Raw genomic sequence first — 26,150 nt, 5'->3', positions numbered from 1 at the left:
TAATTTGGCTAATTTCATCCCCGTATCTCCAGAATCTAATATATAACCTACGTAATTGGCCTGCACGAAAGTAGATCAAATAAAAGTTAATAAAAGAAACATCTTTATGCAGCAAAATAACTACCAGAAATGGAAATTAAAAGAGCTTTGTTATACCCTTTCTCCAGTTTTTATTGTACAGTGCATTAACAATTTCAGCTGAAGAATTCCCATCATAATCTGAGGGTTGCTCAGAGTTGACGACAAAAACACCAGTTTCATACAGCTTATTATATTACCATAACTAAACAATAACTATATGACCAATCCTGGAACATTTCAGCAAAAGAAGAAAATGTTATATAGTAAATAGCTGACCTAGGGATAATAAACCTAACACAATTTAAGCGTAATATTTAACCTACTCATAGAAAACAACACAGAACCAGTCTAGACAAGGCAGTGAAGCAAACGGCTATAAAAAACAATGAATAATAGAAATTATAGCTTTTTTTTAAATTTATGACCAGAGACTAATTTTAATTCTGTAGGCATTGTGTTGAACGAACACTCATAATACACAAGTTGGTGTGATAATCGCAAGGGTACAATTACCAACTAAAAGATCTCATTTGTGATTCATAACCTTTTTTTAAATGATCAAGCCGCTATATGATAAATGCGATAACTGACTGCATTATCAATAATTGCATTTTTTTAAAATAAGCATAGCAGCATCGTTCCTGATAAAATCTAAACAAAATTACTCCCTCCTCCATTTCACATGTAAACAACCAAAACAACCGAAAAATACAAAACAACAAAGAACGCTAGAAAATGTTAAAAACAACAACAAATCACGAAATCCAGACATAAATTTAGTTACAGATGAGTTGGACTTACTAGCCTATTGAAATAATGTGGCCATGTTTCGCCAAATGATTATGATATCACCAACATGTTTTCAGTCAGTTTTTGCTGAGTCGAACTTGCTAATGTTTCGCCAATCATCCTGTTGGCTTCTTCAGGGCTTGACAGCTTGATAGTTGACAGCAAAAACCGATGCAGGAGAAATCCAGAAGTTTTGTAAAAAGTATCACTAACATTCATCCAATTTTTACTCTTCTTTGACTTGGAATTTAATAAGATCAAACATATATGAGAAAAAGGCAATTTAAGATTTTTTTACTTGGTCACTGGAGGTAGCGTTCTTGCAATGTGCATTGAAAATGATGTGGATTATTTCGAGATGTTGTAAATATTACCTTTAAGAAAAATCACAAAACTGCAAGTTTTACTTCGAATAAAACTTATAACTTTGATTATAACTTACTAATACTACTAATTATAACTTATTTCATGTAAGTTCGAAATACGTGGTGTAAGTTTACGTTTAAATGTGATACCGAATCTGGCACTGATCCGGAGGTACTATAGGTTAGCCAAACTTAAAGAGATCTGCGATAAGTCGTGATATGTGAACAGATTTAAAAAAATACAAGTTACCGCTTTGAGAAAAAACCGACACGAGATGGAGAAATTCTGGTCATCCGCGTGTATTCAAAAGAGCATTCGAATATTTATGGTGACATCGAAATTATTTGCATATTCAAATATTCGTACGAATAGTAAACAGTCTGGATATCTGAATGGTCAATAGCTTTCTCGTCAATTCGTAACAAATTATATCTCGAAAATATAATTTTGTCCTGCAATATAATCACTATGCATGCGCCGCAATTAATGGTTAATCAGAAATATAATTAAAACGTGAATATTACACTCGCCCCAGGCAATGCAAAGTAGCTTTTATTAGAGAGCGATTGTATCAAAATTTGTTTGCTTGCGTTGGCAATGTTTAATCATTTTTAAAACCCTGATATAGGGTGCATCACGAACATGTTTTTGATGCTCCTATCGTTAAAAATCAAACAGTTTTTCTATGTTGCGGTTTTAGAACAAACTATTTTCGAAAAACATGCTATTTTCGAGGTAAGACAGGATCATAATTATTTAAACCTGGGGTAACATTTTCTTATAAAACTGGGACAAACACTATAGGTTTTGGGCAAAACAAAGGGTCAAATTTCAAAAACGGCAAGTATTGGTTAGTCTAGAAATGTTTTAATGAATTTGAAAATATATGTTTTTCTACGCCCATCTGTAAAATACCTAATTACACAGCGATCTAATGTACGGGAAGCGTCACTTTACTGCGTCAGTTTCGTTTCCCACGGATCCGAGCCACATTTCCGGGATATTACCGCACGGGTTTGGGAGTAATGGGATGTTTTCGGAGAAATTTCCCAAGTCTTGAATTTTGACATTTGACAATTCTGACGGTCATATCAGTGAATGTGTTCGTGTTGTTTTGCGAAAATGTACCCAAAAACTAACGGTCGTAGAAAAAGTATAGTATGCAACATGTTCGGCAAACTTTTTGTCACTCGTTTATTAAACACTCGCTCCGCTCGTGTCAAATAAGCTCGTGGGTCAAATGTCATTTACTGCACTTGTTGCATAATGTACCATTTTGTTCACAAGAGCTCTCCTTTTTAATTGAGACAAAAAAGTTTAATTCAAAACTGTAAAGGGAATACGCATTCAAAATGCTGATAAGGTTGCAATACCGAAGTTTTCTTTCATTTCCTTTAAACTTTTCTAACGACTCGCCGGAGGAGATCGCACTTTGTTATCTACTGACACAAAAAAAATTTAATTCAAAACTGCAAAGGCATTATTTCTTCCATTTCCGTTATATCTCTTTGTCGCAAATTCAGACATGGATTTTAATGAACGGCATAATGAACGATTTATAAACATTCAGCTTAGTATGATTCAATTTGCATTTCATCCCAGGGATTCACATCGAAAAATAAAGCCTTTTATTCGCATCTGCAGCCATTCCTACGAGTCGGTTAGGTTTTTCATTTTTCATTTTCCAGTATTTTCTTTTATCGCGTTCTAAGATGGTGACACTAACATAGCTACGCAATATTGAAATATGGAAATTACCGTTTAGATTAAGGATCTGCTTATTTAATGGCATTTTATTAGAAAATATTGTATGATTTTGGCGACTGTGTTCTTCTTCTTCTTCAAGTGTCGTCTTCATTCCGAAGGTTGGTAATCATCAAAGCTATGCGTATTTCCGACACTGCTGTTCTGAACAGATTGGTACTGGTGGATTTCAACCATTCGCGCAGATTTACTAACCAGGAATGTCTTCTTCTTCTCATTGATGTTCTTCCACTTATTTTCCCTTGCATTATGAGTTGAAATATTTACTATTTGTTGAGGTTTCCTCTTTTTAATAGTTATTACGATTTCCCTTTTTTTTTTTTTTTTTTCATAAACCCATAAAATTCGTAATATTCTGCGATACACACAGAGCGTCCAATATTCTAGATTATACTAGAGTCAGTCTATCAGAAAAGTGATGTTAAAATATGCAAAATTTCGTCATACCCAGAATATTTCGTTCGGTATTTCATTCATATTTATTTCCAGTGACAATTTGAGTTCGCCTGCAAACGCTAATAACCTGTGCGAAGTTTTAGACCGCGGACATCGATTTGGTATCGAAAGGTTTCCGAATTGTTCTACGAAGTTCGTTCGTTAAAAGTTTTCGATATTCCAATTTGCGCCCAGCTTTAATATTCCGGAGTAAGAGGTGGGTCGAGAGCAATCTAAAATGTCGACAGGTACGTCGGGCATTAAGTTCGGGGGTGGATCTTTATTAAGATCGCTAAATTCAATATCACATCCGAAACTCTCCTCACTGTTTATATGGAATTCGTACCCAACATATTATATACGGCGTTCAATTAAGTTTTTAAGCGGCCATCTATAGCCACGATAAATTAAGCATTCTGTATTTTGCACAACTTATATAAAATAATGTTCCCGTGAAAACAATAATACTTTTTTCTGTTCCCTTCTGTAAAATACATACATTAGTCACGGGCTTGGGTGGATGTTTTTAGTCATGGATGGTATTTTGAAGTTTACTAGTTCTCAAGTCACGTCACAATTCCATCAGCGAATGTATACGTGTTCGCTCCGCTCGTGCCAAATAAACTCGTGACTCAAATGCCGTTTACCACACTTGTTGCATAATATACTATTTTTTACTGCCTTCTGCAAAATACCCAATTATACACCGGACTAGCGTGCGGTGTCATTTTATCACGACAGTTTCCTTTCCTACGGCTGCGAGCAACTACGGACATTTCCGGAATAATACCGCACGGGTTTAGGAGCAATCGGATGTTTTCGGAAATTTTACCACACGGCTTGAATTTTGACGTTTGTAAATAGTGACGGTCATGTCAGCAACACGTTTTTTAAAATTTTTAAGTCGTATATTAAGCACTCGCTCCGCTCGTGCCAAAGAAACTCGTAACAAAAATGCCGATTACCACACTTATTGCAAAATAAACTATTGAATTCAACCCTCTTGAGAAATCAAATTCTTTTAGAGGTAAGGAATACAGGAGGATCTTAGAAGGCACCATTTATATTGTGATGTCAGTGACAGTTAAAATCACTTTAAAACACTACCAATAATGTATATAAAGATTACATCAGTTAATTATTTATATTTTCGCTTTACTGAGTGACTGACTGTGGCACTATACATCGCTTTAATAAAGCGCAGTGCATTATCGCGATGGGCATTGAATATTCCAGTCTTTCTCTCGCATAGCAGACAATGCAAACATCTGATTGTGATTGAGAATACATACTGGGTTGGGCCCTGCCCATTCTAGTCCCTGGTCACAATATCAATGGATCGAGTTTGTAAATTAAGGTGTAATTCTTGACACAAAATGAAGACTTTCTAAACACGTTAAATTTCCTAATACGATTGCGATGATTTTAACCACTGGACTAGTTTATATATAATGAAATCGTATTCTCCTTTTTTGGCTTGCAGTAAGCAACGGGTCTACAGGTTACATTTTAATGATTACGAATGCTCTGGACTGGCCTTCTGTGTCGGCAAAAATAGAGATGTCAAGAAAGTGAAAAACATGAATGTGAAATAAGTCAAAAAACGACTTCGAAAATAGATTTTGGGCCAACCATTTGCACGCATAAACATGGTTTTAGGAAGTTTAATACTTTGAATTTCCTACACTAATACTCGAAGTTTTAGTAACTCGAGTTAAAGCATTTCTTTCTTACCACCAGACATTTCAGTCGATCGTTTATTGTAAATATAGGTATTCTCAAATATTTCGAGTAAGTTTATCCGTGGATTGATCGCGGATATGTTTCTAAATTGCCTGTCGCTCGATTTAACACCATTGAGCTTATTTTTATGGGAGCTATCTAAAATACAAATTGCACACAGCTGCTACTCCGACGGCACACACGAATTGCTCTAAAAAACTGAAATCGAGACTATTAAACAATTTAAGTGTTAAACTCTGTTAATTCATTAGTATTTAATATAAACTTAAATGCGTTTAACTTTTTATTTAAAGACTAACAAATACAATTTTTTAAAAATTGCCTGCTGTTATAAGAGACGAAGTATTAATTCGTGACAAACATTGATCATTCGGGTTCTTAAAATTCCACCTGCACCTGAGCAATATGTTAAAATAATGTGAATTGTTTATCCAAGCAATGCAATTAATACGTTAATAATGAAATGCAAAACTTCATGTAAATATTATCATTGCATTTTCCGGTATAAACTTGACAAACAAGCTCAACAATTTGTCAGAAATTAATTAAAACATAAAAATTTCAGTCACTTTAAAACGTCAACTTCGTAGGTAGCACAGTGGCGAGCTATTTCAAATGTTTTCGGCCTTCGGCCAAGAATTTGTGAACGATGATATTTTTTCAGTAGATTTTAAAAAACGGCTCTTAGATAAAAACCAGTTAATAATATCAATTTAGTATTAATATGTCGGTGTTAGCAATCTCTGGACCTAATTTACCTCTAAATACGAAATAAGGGTGCTGTTTTCCCTTAATACCATACGCATATTACGCATGAACATCGGCGCATTGCTAACTTCTTTATTGTTGACGCTACTTATTAAGCACTTATATAAATAAAGTTATTATATATAGGTTATTCTGATTTTTTTTCTTAAACCAAAAATAACCAAGTTATCAGTCTATTCCAATTTTCTCTACTTTTAAATAAAAATTAAATTTAATGTTTAAACAGAGGTGCCGATCGATTGGTGAATAAATGTACAATGTACAACTTATTAAAGTTTGCAATAATACCGATTTTTGATTTTGTTTAATCCGTAGTCTCAATAATGCATGCCTTAAATCAATCAATAGTTTACATTTGGTCTGTATTGTTTTGTATTTTATTGTATTGTACATTTCCTAGGAAAAATAACAATTTTGAGGATGCTTCGCCACATTATCAATCCATTCGACACAATGAAAAGGAGAAATAGGCGATCATACGTTCTGGAGGTGAGATTTTCTAAAGTGTAATTTTCATTTTTATTCTTTAGCGAACATCAGGATTCACTTTATCGATTGCATGAAATTTGCACACTTCATATTTTGTGCGTTTCCTAAAATGAAAATGCATTATCCTTAAGTATTTACATTTATATATTGATTGTGCGATTCATTAAATTTTTATTGTCATACTTCAAAAATTTATGTATCGAAAAATTTAATTTGTGATATACTGTGTCTCAATCTTCATCGTGGCTTTTGCCCGCAATTATGCAAGTTACTTGCCGACGGCAATAAAACTCGGGTCCGGTAGGTATTACAAGATAGAACATAACAGACGAACTCTCAAAGGTTTTGTTAATAATATATTTTTTTTGTTTATTTAGGTGAGTATAATCTTATTAAATTACACTAAGAAAAAACAATTAAATTAAATATATAAAATAAATTCATATCTAGGAATATCTATACATAATTACATTTTTATTCTACATGCCTAAATCTAATTCTGATTCACTATCAGAATCGTCATTATAATTCATTACAACAGGATTTATGTTGTTTTGTATCTAAATCTAAGAGTCTTCAATTCTTTTATTGTGTACCTGCACTAAATTTTTCGAGCTGTCAATTGGTATAGTTATTTTTTTTATCAAACTTATAACACTGGGATTTAAAGTATGAGTAAAATTTTCTGCTCTGACGTTTTATTTGACTTGGTTCCACAAATGCTCTATGAGGTTAAACATGCGATGATATGGAGGAAGAGGTAAAACAGTATGCCCAGCCTGTTCAGCCAAATTATCGCAAACATACTGTTTTTTAATTGCCTATGAATTTAGGACTTCCAAAGGTTGTGCTTTTTTATTACTGAATTCAAAAGTAAATATCATTTTCTAACAAATATACAATACAACAACAAGCAGTTTGGGACAACTCAGTCTTCTCACCCAGCGTGATGCGTTATCCTTTATTTGAAGGTCCTTTCGAGTTTTGTTGTCTAATCTATATCTTTTAATTTCTTGAATTAATAAAGTGCGTAACCTGTGTGATTCCATTACTACTTGCTTTTGTCTATTTTGCGCTACTTAAATCCCATTTTACAAGAAACTCAATGGAGGGTGGCACGGCTTATACTTAAATTGGTTTCATCTTTTTCTAGCTTCTTTTCCAGTTTATCCAAGGTAGGAACCAAATTCGCTTTGATAGAGACAATATATTTTCCTTCTTATTAGGTCCTGATCACTATTGTCTATAAGGTGAGCTTGAAAATCACTACGTTTATTCCTTCTCTTCAATTCTTCACTATTAATAATATCCCTTATCGATGATATTGGCGTTTTTGTGAGTTACAGGTTTCTTTTAACGCTTCATGTTTAATAAGTCCTCTACTGATCAAAGTCCCATACAGATTTTTCACAACCTGTTTTGCATCAAATGACAAACAATTTCGACGCGACATTGCTGTATTCTCGTAAAACAACTTTTTCGAAACGCACTGTAAAAACGATTATTCAACACTGTCACAAATAGTCAACACTCAAGAAATATATCAGAAAGAAAGAAACATACCTTACCCCTGCCTTGTCACTCAAGTAAGAATAATTTTTTTGTTAATAGCAATAGGTAATAACATCCTTAAAGTTTTATTGGGGAGGATCGACTAACCAAAACTAATCAAAGCCAACGCGATGAAGATACAGGCAGACTGTACGATATTCTCGGTTCCGATGAAAACTAGCAATTTGGAAAATTCAACTTATTTGAAAGCTTATACCATGTAGTAAAACGAATATCATTTTGGAAATATGATTTAATTAATGTAGACTACGAGACATTTAGTAACTATTTAGAGCCAATCTTAGCATTACCAACTATACACATTTTCGAGTGAACGGAATTAATCCTTAAAAATTAATTCACTAATTTAGGTATGCATAATTTAGGTGAATGCTTACAAACACAGTGAATTTCCTGTTTTCTTCATTAAGAATAGGCTTAAGGTCACTTCCCAGATGAAACAAAACTTTTCTAAACATCCCTAAGACAACAAAGGCAACACTCGTTTACCGAAACCGAACAAATAAATAAAGATCGGTTTTAAATAATTTATTTCACTGGGAAAGACAAACCAAGAAAATAATTGGGTGGGAACATTTTCTTTTCATGTTGGGTAAGTATACGTTTGATAAACCGACTTACAAATTAAAGAAACTTCAAAGGAACCAGTGGTGTACGCGCCTCCAATTTCATAAATGCGAAGTTGTTTGTGCAATTCATGCGTTTCAAACCACGGTATAAAAATTACCAGGGTAGTTAAGTCAAGGACTTCCCTTACTTCACTGGAAAGCTTCAAAAATGTATGTAAATGTTACAAATATATATTGTTCAAAATGATAACAAACGAGTGCGAATTTACCTAATGGTAAACGCCACTGTCTAATGGATATAAATATATAAAATATTCGCAGTCGCATATCTGCACTTCACGTATAAGAACACGCAATAGAAATATTAGCACTACTAGAATTTACAAATGATGATCGAATTCGCGAAAAAAACAATGATAATTTGTGGAGTTTGGAGGCTGGAAATGAAAAGCTTATCCAGATTTCAAAAAATATTATATTCCATACATTCCGTTATTATTCAAACAATTAACATGATTATTCCGATACTTCTGACTGCTAATTTACCCGTTCTTTTTAAAGAAGACATATCTGGAGGTAAAATTTATATTGTCCTAACTATTAGTTATAAATTTGAAATAATTACACTAAACAATCGTGATTAGCATTTCAGGCACTCTCTATGATTCTATTTTGCATCCTAGCAAACTTGAAAGGAATTATGTGTCAGTCGAAATGTTTTTTGAAGCTACAGAAAATTGTGTTGGAACATGAAACGATACTTCTAGAAGGAAAAGATGAAGATGTGCATAAAATATACACAACACATGTTCATTACAGTAAGAAACTTTCGAAGTTCTTTCTACTAGCAGGTGCTTTGGCAGCATCAGTTCTGTTCGAAATGGGTAAGCAAAGATTAGGAGAACACAATATGATATTTCACAAGAATAAAATAACTCTATGTTTATTACTGGTTTTAAAACAAAACAATGGAAAATGTTTAAGTAGGAGAAAATCATTGCTCCCAAAATCAACTAAGTCGACTATCTATTATCATGTATTGAGATCTCAGGAACTATAATAGAACAATAGATAGAAAACTAGTTAGATGTTCTTATAGGAAAGTGCAATTACAAAGAGCCTCATTTCAAACTAACGGCTATTTTTCACAATCTTTTTTTTTCTTCTAGGCGCTATGTTCGGTTTTTTAAATCTAAGCATTAAAAAAAAGCTTCGGCTGATGTGTTTATAATATTGTTAAATAAGAAATTTTAAAAAAGTCGGTTTTATTCTAACTCCAATTATGAATTATTTTAGGTTGCTTAGATAGCTACAAAGTTCACAAAATGCAAAAACACACGAACGTGTCATTAGAGAAACCTTTACCGCTTAAATTATGGTATCCTTGGGACAAAAATAAATACCACATCTTTTTGATGTTGAGCCAGTTCGTTGAGATAGCTGTATCAGCCTTTTATGTAGCGGTGGCACAAATATTTACTACAACGCTGCTAACGTTCTTAAGGGCAAAGCTTAAAATATTGCAGCACCAATTTAGAAATTTTGGTTTACATTTGAACCATTTTGACGAAGTGGAAACTATTCAAAAATTATGCTTCAAACACCAAACATTAATTCAGTGAGTATATTTATTACGTCCTGTTCGTACTAGGAATGCAAAAAGTTAGATACTGAACTCATACAAACTAATAAAATTATCAAAGTGCAGTTGCACAACAGACGATGCAAAAACGGCAGTATGCTTCAAATTTAAATATGTACTTATCTTAGGAACCAGTCCATATAGGTCACATCGGAAGTTGCTTAATTGTATGTATATTATTGTTTTCTACAATTGTTATGAAAATAATAATAGACGTGTTCCATGTACTACGTAGTACATAAATAATTGTGCATGTCAAATAAAAAATACAAAACAGAACAAACAGAATGATCGGAATTTAAAAAAATATAAAACAAATTTAAGCAATAAAATAATACTTTTTAATTTGTGTATTACAATAAAATGAAATGGCCCAAACTAAAAATATTATTACTATATACTAATATTACAATTTATTTTATACAAATTAAAAAAACAGAGAAGTAGACATTTAATATGTGCTCGGTTAATATGCCAGTGATTTTAGAATGAAAAAAATATAATATTAAATGGCAATGTCAGTTTAGATTTTAACATACACATGTACAAAGCTTTGTTTTTACTTTAGAAAAAAAAGCTAGTCTAGTTAGTTTAGAACAATATTGAACTGAGGTGGCTTTTACTTGATGCAAATCCATTTATCGAAATAAATAAGAAGTAAAAGTTCAGATTTTCACGAAATTATATATTATGACATGACAATTGTTTCGACAACACAGTGTCTTTATCAAATGTAATATTTACAAACTCCCTGCTACTATATATACCGATAAATGACCATAAAACCTTAATTAATGTTGTTGCGAGAATATAAGTTCAATAAAGGAGAGGTATTTAAATCTAATTGATCGTTAAGCAATACATTTGAATGTCTCATTTTGTTAATCTCCATGGATTCCAATAAATTTAATTTTCTACTTTTTGTGGCTGTGTGTAAATTATCAAAATTGTCGTCAAAAATGGACTATTGTTTTTAAACGCTCTTATATGTTCGTTAATGTGTTTCTTGAAGGATCTACCTGTTTGTCCAATATAAATTTTAGGACAAGATCCACATTTCAACCTGTAGACACCTGATTTTTGGGATTTTGGACATTTCGATTTATTGTTTTTTAAATATTTTCCTATTGTGTTGTTAGTTTTCAAAGCCATTTTTAAACCACATTTTGACAAATGTTTTGAAACTTTTTCGCTAGGTTCTCCTATGTATGTATGTCTCAAAACATTTGTCAAAATGTGGTTTAAAAATAGCTTTCAGAACTAACAACAAAATAGGAAAATATTTAAAAAACAATAAATCGAAATGTCCAAAATCCTAAAAATCAGGTGTCTACAGGTTGAAGTGTGGATCTTGTTCTAAAATTTATATTGGACAAACAGGTAGATCCTTCAAGAAACGCATTAACGAACATACAAGAGCGTTTAAAAACAATAGTCTAGATTCTAATTATGCTACACACTTAAACACAGAAAAACACATTTTTGACGACAATTTTGATATATTACACACAGCCACAAAAAGTAGAAAATTACATTTATTGGAAGCCATGGAGATTAACAAAATGAGACATTCAAATGTATTGCTTAACGATCAATTAAATCAACTTAAATTCTCGCAACAAGATTAATTAAGGTTTTATGGTCATTTTTCGGTATATATAGTAGCAGGTAGTTTGTAAATATTACAATTGTCATGTCATAATATATAATTTCGTGAAAATCTGAACTTTTGGTTCTTATTTATTTAGAACAATATTTACACCATTATATTTAAAAATAATAACACAATAATTCCTCAAATTTTCTAGAATAATAAAATCTGTTAATGACGTGATGAGAAATATTATCTTCTTCGAATTTAGTATGTCATCAGTGATGTTTGCAGCAGGAATTTTCCAAGTTATAGCGGTATTAGTATTTCGATATTTGGTATTCGTTAGAAAATATTATAAATAATTCTGATATATTTTTAGAAGCAGGATCTGCTTTTTAATATTGAATTTTCCGTTTCGATGATCAGTTTTTTGATGCTTCTCGCTTGGAATGCCAACGAAATTAGGACGGAGGTATTTATGTTATGCAAAATTTACTTAGCTCTCCACATCTCATACTGTAGAGTTCCCAGTTAGCAATGGCACTTTATGAGAGTAGATGGTATGAACAAACTCACCAAACAAAAGTCATTATGCAATTCATGCTGATGAGATGTCAGAAACCTTTAAGCATAAATATTGGCCCACTAGGTCCAATAACAGTAGATGCCGCCATGTCTGTAAGTAGCTGCCATGCTGTGATTTTTTTTCAACATGCGTATTTTTTAGCGAATTAGACTGGCCTATTCGTATAGTACAATTATGTCAGGCGATAACTAGAAGACATTTTTTTTATTTTCTAAAAGTGTTATTGTTTTCTTTAATATTAGTAACAAACTCTGATTCTATACTTGTTGTCTTATCGCCACTGCAGATAAGCATACACTTCATCAATTATTAAAAATTGCATAACCATGGACAATAAAGGATTTTTCTTCTATTTTATTTTCATTTCATATTCGACAAGAAATTTCGAAGAGCAACTTGGCTCTATTGACTAATATTAATACCAACAACTTTAAGTATGAGTAGCTAAAAACCAAACGATTCTCAGAGTTCATTACAGGCAAGATGTATATCGAACAATATTTATTTCATAATTTGATTACTTTCAAATATTATCAAAAGAAACTATTAATATGGGCGTTCTTAAAATCAGTGTTTGGTTAGCCATCTTGAAGTGAAATTATTACTATGACAAACGGAAAATGCATTTCTATTGTCGAATTAACAACAAATTTACTTCATATTTTATATGGCGAAATAGCAATTCGATTTAGTACATTTATTTTTTGTAGAAGAGACAGAAAGGGTAAAAAATAGTTAAACCTTGTGATTGCCATATTCATGCACTCTAGGTTATTGAAAAGCAATTTACAGTTACCAGTTACCTTAATATGAAAACAACCTCGAGTTTATTGCACTGCATAATGTTGGTTCTACAAGACTAGATATTTGGACAAATTATATTACCATCTTTCATTTGGTATTATATTTAATAAATGAAAACTATTGAGCTTTTCAATTGACTATTTTTTCTTGAAAAATTAAAAATTTTGGTTAATTAAAAATTGTGATGATATAATCAAATTTATCTTGTGATTTGTATAATATACCCTATAATTAAAGAAGTTGTTAATAATTAACGCTCCACTATTTTAATGAAAAAAAAAATTTAAACAAAAATAAACCAGCGTATAATTGAATCAAAGTGCAAAAAATTATAAAGAAACGGAACCAACCTAGACGAACTGATTCATTAATTAAAGTAGAGGTTTAAATTTTCTTTTAACAATAACACACCTCTTAAAACTTACGCTATTCTGAAATCGTTGAAAGTACATTTCAATCTAAAACTCTCCCTATATCTCTTATAGCCGAACAAATAAATAAAGACATATTTTAAACAATTCATTTCACTGCGAAACACAAACCAATAAAATACAGTCGCAGTTTCTTTTCATGTAGATAAGTATATGTTCGATATGCAGACTTATAAATTAGAGTAACATCAAAGGAACCAGTGGCGTGCGGGCCGCCATGCCGATTTGTTTTTGCTAACATGGGGTTCACATACCGATTATTTGGCTCCTCTAATTGCAAGCTCCTTATTCTCTGTGAGTGTGGAATTCCGTAAAATGAACATGCACGATCCCCACAAGCTGCTAAAACCAATGAAATGATCTCCTTTTGGTGTCCGATTCAGACATTTCAATACCTATTTCTCTACATAGTTTGGTTAATTATGATTAATTGGGGCATAATTGAATACTGCAAATAATTGTTTAAAATACTTTGTAATTCTTTTGAGATATTTAACACAATAGATTACTTCAGAAAAAAATTAAATGATCAAACTGTTAACGCCACTGACTAGCGAATATTAATATAATATTTTGCTGTCACACATTTGCATGTCATTATTCCACCTATAAGATACCGACTACATAGAGGTGTTGACTCTATGGCGCGAAAATATATGAACAAGTATGTTTCAGTTCACAAAAAAAACAATGATAATTTGTGGTATTTGGAGGCTGAAAATAAAAAGCTGGTCTACATTTCAAAATATATTGTATTTTATTTATTCAGTTATATTTCAAATAACTAACATGATGATTCCGACGCTTCTGGCTGCTAATTTACCTGTTCTTTTCAAGACTGACGTTTCCGGAGGTAAAAACATATTATTCTAATTATAACCCCAAAATTTTTCGAAAACGTACGCGTCAACCTTTATACTAGCATTTCAGGCGATCTCGATGATTTTATTTGGCACCATGGCAAACATGAAAGGAATTATGTGCCAGTCCAAAGATTTTTTGAAGCTACAAACGATGTTTATGGAAGACGAAGCTATGCTTTTATCAGGAAATGACCAGGAAGCCAATAAAATATACACAAAACACATTATATACAGTAAAAAACTTTCCAAGTTTTTTTTATTAGCTGGAGGTTTGGCGGCATCGTTTCTAATAGAAACGGGTAAGCAACATTGTTGCTCCAGTTACATTTAATAAAAATTAGTTATTATTATTATAGTATTTTTGCACATTTGAAATTTTCAACGATCAATACATATTGTTTTCAAGATTTAGGGTTCAAAAGGATGAAAACTCGAAAAACTTGGAAACTCAAAATTCTGGAATCTACATTTGCAAAATACCAAAAACATTCGATATCTGTATTAAGTTGTAAATTTGTGGTAAAATGTATATTGCATAAAAAATATATTTTTCCATTTGAAGCAATTAAACCTATAATTATTTCAGGATGCGAAAATAGTTACAAAGTTCACAAACTGGGAAAGCGAGTAAACGTATCACTGGAGAGCCCTTTGCCGCTTAAATTATGGTATCCCTGGGACAAAAATAGGTACCACATTTTGACTCTCATGAGTCAACTTCTTGACATCGCTGTGACAGCCTTTTATGTAGCCGTAGTACAAATATTTACTACGACAATACTTATTTTCCTAAGAGCAAAGCTTAAAATAATGGAGCACCAGTTTCGAAATTTTGGTACGAGCTACATTAATCGCGACATTATGACGAATGGAGTAGATACAGTACGAAGGTTATGCGTAAAACATCAAAGACTAATTGAGTAAGTATCGCTACTCCTGGATGTATATGACTATGCCCAACTCAAAAAATTTGTATTTAGATATCAAAAAAATACAGACCCTTTTCTTTAAATTGTGGATATTACAATGAATTAAACAAAAAATTAAGTTACTCGTGATTAAAATTAATTATTTCGCTATTGAGAAAGATCTCTACTTGTTTTATAATTATTTTATACAATTATCGAAGGTTTCTATTTCTCAGATTGGTTAAAACCAGAAAAATATTCTTGCCGCTTTTGTTGATTTTTCTATTTTATAAAAAATATTTTGTTGGGAACTATTAAATATACAAATCAGTATAAGTTACTAAAACATCGGACGGAAGAGACGAAGTAGAAGTACAAAACAAAATTAATAAAGGAAAAATGGCATACGTCAATTACGTTATCCCTATCCCAAAAAACTAATAGCAAAATGTTTAATTCCTTTGTTCACATATGGGTCAGGGGTTTGGAAAATGTCAAAGGCTATGAAAGAAAAGGTAGCTTCTACAGAAATGATGTATTGGAGAAGGTGCCGTAAAACCACATTAATGAACAAAATCAAAAATGACGAAATTTTGAACAGAATGAATGTAGAAAATTGGACATATCAGTCGAATGAGCGAGGACAGAATACCCAAAAAAATTTATGAGTGGAGGCCAGCACAAAGAAGGAAAAGAGGCAGTCCACGGAAAAGCTGGAAGGCAGGAATTGATTAAGCTATGCAAAAGACAAGTCTCACAGAGGATATGTACAGCACCAACGCATTAACTGAATTAAAATCTATGGAAATCATCTTTAAACGCATGACCAAACTGGCTCGCGGACCGTGAATAACAAACCTGACCACGTGGTCAAAGAGATTAAGCGCCTGAAAATAGACATTCTAGACTGCAGTCAACTGAGATGGCCAGGAAGCGGGGAGTGTACAGTTATAGACCATCGCATTTACTACTCAGGAAATGATAATCCTCAATACTATAACGAAGTAGCTATCATAATCAATAAAAAACAACCAATATCAATATTATTCAGACCTACGCTTCAACAGCTGGTAGCAATGAAGAAGACATCCAGCAATAAATTAAGAAATAAGATATAACTTTACTCCTTCTAGATTTCAATGCCAAAGTTGGAAATGGAGAGGAAGATAGAGTGGTGGGAAAATACGGACTTCGCACCCGCAATGTTAGTCGAGTTTTGCGAAAAACACACTCTTGCCTTAATGAATACATTCTTTAAACTCCCACTTAGACGATTATACACCTGGAAGTCTCCCGCTGACAACAATAACAATATAATAAGAAAGCAGGTTGATTACATTGCGATCATATGACATTGCGAATATATGACTGAACTGTTTCATGAAGAAAATTATCAGGATCCAGAATACATAGAAGTAAAAGAGGTTATTAATATTACTAAGGAAGAAACAAACAATCAAAAGACTAAAAACCAATAAAGCACAAGGCTCTGATGAAATCAGATAGGACTTCTTAAAGAACTGAAAAAAGGCCACATAGATATCCTAACAAAGTTCAATAAAATATATCAAACAGGCAACATGCCAAGAGAATGGCTTTTATCAACCTTCATCCAAATCCCTAAGTCCAGCAACGCCAAAAAATACGCAGAACATCGCACGATTAGCTTGATGAATCATGTTCTAACCCTACACCCTTAGACATTTCATAGGAACCAGAGAAGCATTATTTGGTATTCAAGTTTTGATCCAAAGAGCTCAAGACCTTAACTGAGACGTGTTTCGTTGCTTCACTGATTTTGAAAAGGCGTTTGACAAAGTCCCACATAAAAAGCTCCTTGAAATATTACATCCATCCGGAATAAAAGATGCCAACCTATATAGTCAACAAAAAGCCACAATTCGACTAGCAGAGTCAGCATCTACCAAAATAAGTATAAAAAAGGTGTCCGTCAAGGATGCGTTTAATCACCTTTATTATTTAATGCCTACTCGGAGCATCTCTTCAATGATACTTTGACTGAATGTAAAGATGGAATACTGGTTAACGGAGAGAGGCTAAATAAATTCAGATATGTGGATGATACAGTCCTAATATCTAATAACGTAGAATGATTACAGAAATTAATCAACAGAATCGTAAATATACTACAATGAATTGAACAAAAACTTATGTTAATCGGGATTAAAATTCATTATTTTGCTATTGAAAAATGTCTCTATAGCTTTATATTTATTTTATACAATTAAATTCTTTATAAATGAATGTGATTTTCGAAGGTCGTTTCTATTTCTCAGATTGGTTAAAACTGAAAAATAATATGCCATGAGCTTAAACAAAAAAAAAAAACAAGATTATGATCACTAGCAAAAAATCCAAACAACAAAGCTAATCTGCAAGTGAAAAACATTAAGCTCGAAAAACTAGAAACATTTAGTAGAAGAGAGTAATTGAGATCGTAGAATGACGCACGTTTCAGGGACACATTATGTAACTAACGACACCATCTTGCAAAGAATGAATAAAAGAAGAAAAAGACTTATAACACAGGGCAAAACAGGTCCTACTAGGCGCAGAATTTCATGATTACCCAACCTTGGGCAATGAACAGGGAAAACATCTGTCGAGTTGTTCAGTGCGGTAGTAGACAAAGTTAGATTGGCCAATATAGTCGCAAACGTCAGCAGATGATAAAGCACTAGAAGAAGAAAAAAACAAACCCTCCTATGCCTTTATTAACGAATGCAGCCATCTTTAAGAACTGAGAAATATTTTCCATAGGGTGCATAAAAATATTATATTTTTACAATTTACAAAAACTAGATTTGGAAAGAAAATATTCAGCGAGATGTTAAATTAGGAATTATCTAATATTTATTTTTTCTTGCTTGAAACCATTAAGCTTTGGTTTCACTCTAGATCAAATATACTACCGCCTTCCAAAAACGCTTCTCTGTCAACTCAACAAAATTTCTCTTTCCTCTCTTTTACTGCATAAAATAATAACTAGTCCATTAAAACTGGGTTTTACCAATGCATGAATATAATATTTAGTTACTAACTACCTACTTTACTTTTAACCTTGAATATATCCTACCCAAGAATACGTTTATAACATAACACAAGACGAACACCAATAATTTGGAAGTAATTTTGTCAACTGAAATAAATATGGGCGGTGAGATTGGTAATCTTCTTTTGCATTGTGCATAAAATTGGCTAATAAAAGTCCATTTAATTTGGCATATTTACATGGTGATTATTTTGCATTTGCTAATTTTCAAACTATTTTAGATTAATAAATTCTGTCAATGAGGTGCTGAGAAGTATTATTTTCTTCGAATTCAGTATGTCATCACTGATGTTTGCGTCGGGAATATTGCAAATTTTAGCGGTACTTGTATTTCGATATTTGTTATTCGTTAGACAAAATTATGAGTAGTTTTATCATATTTTCAGAGGCAGGATCTTCTTTTTAATATTGAATTCTCTATTTCGATGATTAGCTTTTTGATGCTTCTCGCCTGGAATGCTAACCAAATTAGGACGGAGGTAATCATGATATGCAAAATTTATTTAGCAATAACTGGTCACATCTTGTACTGCAGAGTTCCAAGTTAGCAACGGCTCTTTATGAAAGTCGATGGTATGAACAAACACCGCAAACAAAAATCATTATGCAATTCATGCTAATGAGATGTCAAAGGCCTTTAAGTATCAATATTGGACCGTTCGGTCCAATCACACTGGACGCTGCCATCTCTGTAAGTAGCAGCCTTTTCATGATTTTTTCTACAATGCATTACATTTTTTAGCGATTTAAACTGGCCTATTCGTATAGCACAATTATGTCAGGTGATAATTAGAACATTTCTTGATCCCTTAAGATGTTAATGTTTTATTTAATATTAGTAATAAACTTTGTACGTATATTTGATGTTTTATCACTACACTGCAGCAGTTCCTAAACATTACATAAAAATGAACAATAACAATTTCCAATATGTTATTTCAATTTAATATTCAATTTTTTTTTAAGAATTGTCCTGAACAATATTGATATCTATTGATTGATATCAGTATGCATTGAAAATATTTTTAAAACGAAACTCAACTTTTTGCGCAAAGATAGATGATACAAACGTTTTTATTAGGTAGCTATTAGAATTAAAATTAAAATTGTTAAAAAACAAACGATTCTGAGAATTATTACCATGGCAAGCGGAATATTGTTTGTTCAAGTTAACTATAAATTTGCTTTACGTTTTATATCCCAAAATGGCAATTCGATTTATTCGACATTTATTTTTGGCGAGAAGACAGAAATAGAGAAAAATTAGACCCCGTGCTTTTTTAATCATTTTCGGGTTATAAGTTACCTTTTTAAAATATTTTTGAATCCTATTACATAAACATTTTCCAGAGTGTCTCATTCATAGTTCATATTCTTGCATTACAAAAACCCAATAATTACTCCAATTAAACTTTATAAAAACTATTAAATAGTGCGCTTTTGAATTTTAATTAGGAACACCTTATTTTGTAATATTTTGGAGAAAAAATTAGTTCAATGAAAATCGGCGATCATTTAATCAAATTACTTTTGCTTAAATTGCTTCTTTATTTCCTATGTTATTCATATCAAATATCAATATTTTCAAACAAATAATGCTCCACTCTTTTAATAACAAAAAAGGTTACAAATAAAATTTAATAACCTTATAATTGGCAAAAAACGAGGAAGGAAACAAAACCAATATACGAATTTTCTTTGTTCTTCTTTAATTCATTAATTAAACCGCACTAAAACAAAAGTTTCTAAACTTACGCGATTCCGAAACCGTTGATTTCCATCTAAAGCTCTAAAGACATATGTTAAATAATTTATTTCAAAAAACCGATAAAATACATATATGACTCACAATAGTTTCTTTTCATGTGGATAAGTACATGCTCGATATGCAGACTTATAAATAATATAAATAAAACATCAAAGAAACCAGTGGCGGTACATACCGATTACATGGCTCCTCTCTTTAGAAGCTCCTTATTCTATGTGAATGTGGGGTTTCGTAAAATGAAAAAACACCATTCCCACAATTTGCTAAACCGTATTGTAGCATTTAGTATTCGATTTAGTCATTTTAATACATGGTAAAAAGCGCTGCATGGGAAACAGTCAAGAATTCATCGTTTTGTTAGTTTTGGTTAGTTTGTTTTAGTCCGTTTAAAAGAAGAGATTACTCCAGAAAGAAAATTAAACGGATAGGGAATTGACCAAGCTGTTAACGCCACTGAGTAGCGGATATTCATACAATATTTTGCGGTCGCACATTTGCACCACCTATAAGATACCGACTACAATATACAAACGAATATGTTTCAGTTGACAAAAAAAACAATGATAGTTTGTGGTATTTGAAGGTTGGAAAAAAAAAGTTTGTCTACTTTTCAAACTATATTGTATTCTATATATTCTGTTATAGTTCAAATAATTAACTTGATGATTTCGACCCTACTGGCTGCTAATTTACCCAGTCTTTTTAAAACTGATATTTTTGGAGGTAAAAACATGTTACGTTAATTATAGCTCCAAAATTTAAAATAACATACGCGTTAACCTTTATTTCAGGCGATCTCGATGATTTTATTTGGCACCATGGCAAACATGAAAGGAATTATGTGCCAGTCCACATATTTCTTGAGACTACAAAGGATTTTCATGGAAGACGAAGCAATGATTTTATCAGGAAATGACCAGAAAGCGAATGAAATATACACAACACATGCGAAATACACAACTTTCAATTTTTTTTTTAATAGCGGGAGGCTTGGGGGCATCGTTTCTAATTGAAATGGGTAAGCAAATTAATTAGTATAATTAGGTAGAATATAAATTACTTAAAATATCATTGCACATTTCATCTTTTTATCGAACAATACTTCTTCATTATCGAGATATTTTGTATTGTTTTTATACATAACAAATATAGGATGCACAAAAAAAAGGATGCACAAATAGTTACAAACTTCACAAACTGGAAAAGGGAGTAAACGTATCACTGGAGAAACCTCTGCCGCTCAAATTATGGTACCCCTGGGAAAAGCAGAGGTAAAGTGTTTTAATTCTGTTTTCAGTGAATCGGGCTGAGATAGTTTTACGGCACTAAAACAAGAGAGTTGATAACCGATGATTTTTGGGCCATATGGTGATGTGACCATGCATTAAGGTATCGGTCTGTGTACGTAGATTTTCTGTAAACACAATGACCCAATGTTAGGTCTGATTTTCTATTGATAAGAATATCTAAGAATGGCAAGTTATTATTAGCTTCCAACTCAATGATAAAACGTACGTTAGGGTGTATCGAGTTTAAATGTCTACGAAAATCTACTAGGGTTTCTTGACTATGAGGCGAAATAACAAAAGTATCATCGACGGAGCATTTCTCTTCTGTTCTCTCTAATAATTTCCACATTAAAGATATTAAGCGTTCCATCAAAAAATACACTTCACCACAACCTTCCAATACCAATGAGGTCGAAAGAAATTCTACACTTGCCACTGTGGTCCTTCCTTACATTCAAAACATCACCGACCACATATCAAAAGTTCTAAAGAAGTATAACGTCAAAACCAGATTTACCACTTGTCCAAAAATCTCTCATCTTCGGTCCGTCAAAGTCAAAATTCCATTTGAGATGCATATGCGGCAAAGAATACATTGAGAGACCGGAAGAAAAATATCAACTAGGCTCAAAGAAGACGAAAGAGCCTTACTCATCAGCTGTTGCCGAACACACTCATGAAACCGAACATAAAATTTTATTCGAAAAAACTAAAATTCTTGCATGCAATCAGTTGTTCTACCAACGAAAAATCCGAGAATCTATAGAAATCTATAAACAACCTAACAATCTCAACCGCGACTCAGGTCTTTACCTCTCACCAATTTGGGAATCAGTCATCCGAGGCGGTGTTTATACCCCTCATTAGCGCCCCCCACAAACAATAAAGAAGCAGGTACAGAGTAAAATACGAGCCAGTTTCAGTCAAGCTCTGAAGAAGCCAACAGGATGATTGGCGAAACGTCAGCAATTTCGACTCAGCAAAAATCGACGCAGAAGGAATCTAGAAGTTTTGTAAAGAGTATTACAGTAGCCTGTGGAAGTTTCTTTGAAAAATTAATTAAAGTTTCTCTTAACTAAAACAAAAGTCTTTAAACTTACGCGATTCCGAAATCGTTGATTTCCATCTAAAACTCTCCTTTATCTTGTACAGCCGGACAAATAAGTAAAGACATTAAAATAATTTATTTGACTGAGGAACATAAAACCGATAAAATACATATATAAGCCGCAATAGTTTCTTTTCATGTAGATAAATATATGCTCGATATGCAGACTTATAAATTAGAGTAACATCAAGGGAACCAGTGGCGTGCGCGCTGCCAGGAGGATTTGTTTTTGCTAACATAGGTTCCTTCAGATACCGATTACATGACTTCTCTTTTTACAAGCCCATAATTCTATGTGAATGTGGAGTATCTTAAAATGAAAAAAATACCATCCCTACAATTTGCTAAATCGAATTGTAGCATTTAATATTCGATTCAGTCATTTTAATACATGGTAAAAAGCGCTGCATGGGAAACAGTCAAGAATTCATCGTTTTGTTAGTTTTGGTTAGTTTGTTTTAGTCCGTTTAGAAGAAGAGATTACTCCAGAAAGAAAATTAAACGGATAGGGAATTGACCAAACTGTTAACGCCACTGACTAGCGGATATTCATACAATATTTTGCGGTCGCCCATTTGCATGTCATTATTCGACCTATAAGATACCGACAACATAGAGTGTTGACTCTATTGTGCAAAAATATATGAACCAGTATGTTTCAGTTCACAAAAAAAACAATGATAATTTGTGGTATTTGGAGGCTGGAAATAAAAAGCTTGTCTAATTTTCAAACTATATTGTATTCTATATATTCTGCAATAGTTCAAATAATTAACATGATGATTCCGACCCTTCTGGCTGCTAATTTACCCGTTCTTTTCAAGAGTGACCTTTCTGGAGGTAAAAATATATTAGTCGAATTATTGCCCCGCAATTTGGAATGATACCAAAATGTGTACCTTTATCCTAGCATTTCAGGCAATTTCAATGATTTTATTTAGCACCATGGCAAGCATAAAAGGAATTATGTGCCAGTTCAAATATTTTGTGCGACTACAAAAGATTATCATAGAAGAAGAAGCAATGCTTCTAGCATGGAATGACCAGAAAACGAAAGAAATATACACGAAACATACAAAATATAGTAAAAAACTTTCGAAATTTTTTTTACTAGCTGCAGGTTTGGCGGCATCGGTTCTAGTAGAAATGGGTAAGCAATTTTATTAGCACAAATAGGCAAAATATAATACTTAATGTATATTTCCACATTGCAACTTTGCAACCATCAATATTCATTGTCAAGACTTATTGTTTAAACTAAGGAAAACCATAAAAACTTATAATTTTAAAAAATTGAATTTGTTTGTGGCACCTACATTTAAAAAATACCTTAAAGATCCATCACTTGAAACAATTTAATCGGTAATTATTTTAGGATGCACAAATAGTTACAAAGTTTACAAAATGGAAAAACGCGTAAATGTGTCACTCGAAAAACCACTGCCCCTTAAATTATGGTATCCGTGGGACAAGAATAGGTACCATATTTTGACGATCATGAGTCAATTTCTTGACATAGCTGTGACTGCCTTTTATGTAGCTGTCGCGCAAATATTTACTACCACATTACTTATTTTCCTAAGAGCAAAACTTCAAATAATGCAGCACCAATTTCGCAATTTTGATAGGAACTTCAATAATCGCGACATTATAACCAATGGAGTAGAAACTGTACGAATGCTATGCGTAAAACATCAAAATCTAATTGAGTGAGTATTCCTACTTCTGGCTAACCTCAAAAAATTCAACAAAATTTTATTTAGCACTTAAAATTCAATTCTTTTTAAATTAATGTGACTAATTTGATGTTCATTTTTATATCTCAAATTGGTTAAATACGAAAAACATATTTTACACATGACATCTATCGTTAATTTTTTCATTTTTCAAAAAATGTTTTATAAATCTGTATTATTTTCATTTATCAAAGCTTGATTCTTAATGACAAAGAATTATCGGAGGCGCTAGAACAAACACTTCTATGGCTTGTTTAGCGATAGCAGCGATCTTTGAAAACAGGGAAATATTTTCCAGCTCGTTCATAAAAATGCTTATTTTTATTTTACAAAACTTACATCTGATTAGAAAATAGACAGAGTGATATTAACCTGTAAATTATCTAACATTTAAATGAGATTTTTTCTTGCTCAAAACATCAATATTAACTTTGGCTTGACTATATCTAACATATTATCTCCTTCCGTCAACATCTCTTCGAAAACTCCAATGCCATAAGATTCTGTTATTACATTACATTACATACATTACTATTAATTACTATTAACCTAAAATATATTCAGCCCTATAATAAGTTCTTTTAAGCACGACACAGCACAATACAAACAGATTAGACGTAACACTTTCAGCTGAAGGAAATTTGGTCACAAGTGAGATAGATAATTTTATTTGATAAATCGGGTAATAATAGTTAGGTAATATCCATGGAACTTGGCATATTAATATAGTGATTATTTTCTATTTGCTATTTTCCTAACTATTTTAGATTAATAAATTCAGTCAATGAGGCGCTGAGAAATATAATTTTCGTCGAATTCAGTATGTCATCAGTAATGTTTGCGGCAGGAATATTGCAAGTTATAGCGGTATTTGTATTTCTCTACATAATTATACTTGTTTGGTTTTTCAATAACCAGTGCAAACATATTTTTAGGGACAGGATTTGCTTCTCAATATTGAATTCTCCATTTCGATGATCAGCTTTTTGATGCTCCTTGCTTGGAATGCCAATGAAATTAGGGAGCAGGTAATGTTGGACAAAATTTATTTAACAATAACTCCAAATTCGTGTGACGTAGAGTTCCAAGTTAGCAATGGCATTGTATGAAAGTAAATGGTACGAACAAAAACATAATACAAAAGCAATTATACACTTTATGATAATAGGATGCCAGAAACCGTTGAGTATCAATATTGGACCGCTCGGTCCCATCACAGTGGATGCCGCTATGTCTGTGAGTAGCCCAAGTCACAAATTATTTTCATGATGCATTATCTGTTTATATTTTTTAGCGAATTAGATTAGCATATTCGTATAGTTCAGTTATGTCAGGAGAGAAATAGAAGACAATTTTCTAGTCACAAAAATACGAATGTTTTGTTTCGTATTAGTAATAAAATTTATTGAATACCCATGGCTTTATCTCTTCTGGTTCAGTACTTTTTTTATTATCTCTACTTGAATGGAAAACCTACCAATACTGCAGCAAATCTTACAAGTTATAATAGAGAGAAAAAAACCTTGTTTTCAATAAACTAACCAACCAGTGCAATAAATGGCAATCTATGGATTTCATGCATAATTGGGTATTTTAAAGTAGGAGGTGAAAGAAAAAAATTTTTTCGTGGTTTATAAATCAAATTTGTATTCACTCTTTAAGAGATTTTTTTTATTTTTTTTAATACATAATTTTTATATATACAGGATCATTATTTTGTTGTCTGCTGACACTATGTTTCTTAGTTTAAATTAAAACAAAAAATAGTTTTT

The 26,150-nt window shown here is 32.2% G+C and overlaps 3 protein-coding genes across 6 annotated transcripts in view; 2 read left to right on the top strand and 1 right to left on the bottom strand.

The window, feature by feature from the left end:
* Positions 1-26,150, bottom strand: part of LOC132700432 (neurotrimin-like) — a 152,112-nt gene that overhangs the window by 68,166 nt on the left and 57,796 nt on the right. Inside the window, exon 1 of one of the 3 annotated variants that reach the window (XM_060667752.1) lies at positions 8,385-8,492. The exons of the other annotated variants lie outside the window; for them this stretch is intronic. The gene's annotated coding sequence lies outside the window, so the exon portion shown is untranslated. Of the gene's footprint in view, positions 1-8,384; positions 8,493-26,150 lie in introns of those variants that run through there. 3 annotated transcript variants of the gene reach the window in all.
* Positions 8,967-22,886, top strand: LOC132700431 (uncharacterized). Of its 2 annotated transcripts, XR_009618642.1 has the most exons (14): positions 8,967-9,152; positions 9,221-9,460; positions 9,873-10,194; positions 12,027-12,126; positions 12,192-12,284; positions 12,335-12,490; positions 14,309-14,486; positions 14,556-14,795; positions 15,083-15,416; positions 18,699-18,798; positions 18,864-18,956; positions 19,013-19,168; positions 19,220-20,968; positions 21,037-21,151. XR_009618642.1 is itself a non-coding variant. In XM_060667749.1 (13 exons), exons 1-13 carry the CDS (start codon positions 8,990-8,992, stop codon positions 21,256-21,258), a joined length of 2,397 nt encoding a protein of 798 aa, XP_060523732.1. In that variant the 5' UTR covers positions 8,967-8,989; the 3' UTR covers positions 21,259-22,886. The 2 variants fall into 2 exon arrangements, 1 of the variants encoding a protein (XP_060523732.1); XM_060667749.1 differs by lacking the exon at positions 19,220-20,968 and having other exon boundaries at positions 21,037-22,886.
* Positions 23,476-26,116, top strand: LOC132700433 (odorant receptor 49b-like). The gene is made up of 6 exons (XM_060667753.1): positions 23,476-23,792; positions 24,018-24,351; positions 25,146-25,245; positions 25,314-25,406; positions 25,459-25,614; positions 25,673-26,116. The coding sequence occupies exons 1-6, from the start codon at positions 23,534-23,536 to the stop codon at positions 25,721-25,723; spliced, it is 993 nt and encodes a 330-aa protein (XP_060523736.1). The 5' UTR covers positions 23,476-23,533; the 3' UTR covers positions 25,724-26,116.

The sequence above is a fragment of the Cylas formicarius genome, unplaced genomic scaffold (genome assembly GCF_029955315.1).
Source record: "Cylas formicarius isolate icCylForm1 unplaced genomic scaffold, icCylForm1.1 PGA_scaffold_4__25_contigs__length_36172078, whole genome shotgun sequence".
Lineage (NCBI taxonomy): Eukaryota > Metazoa > Arthropoda > Insecta > Coleoptera > Brentidae > Cylas > Cylas formicarius.
This window is presented reverse-complemented; position numbering and strand designations above follow the sequence as displayed.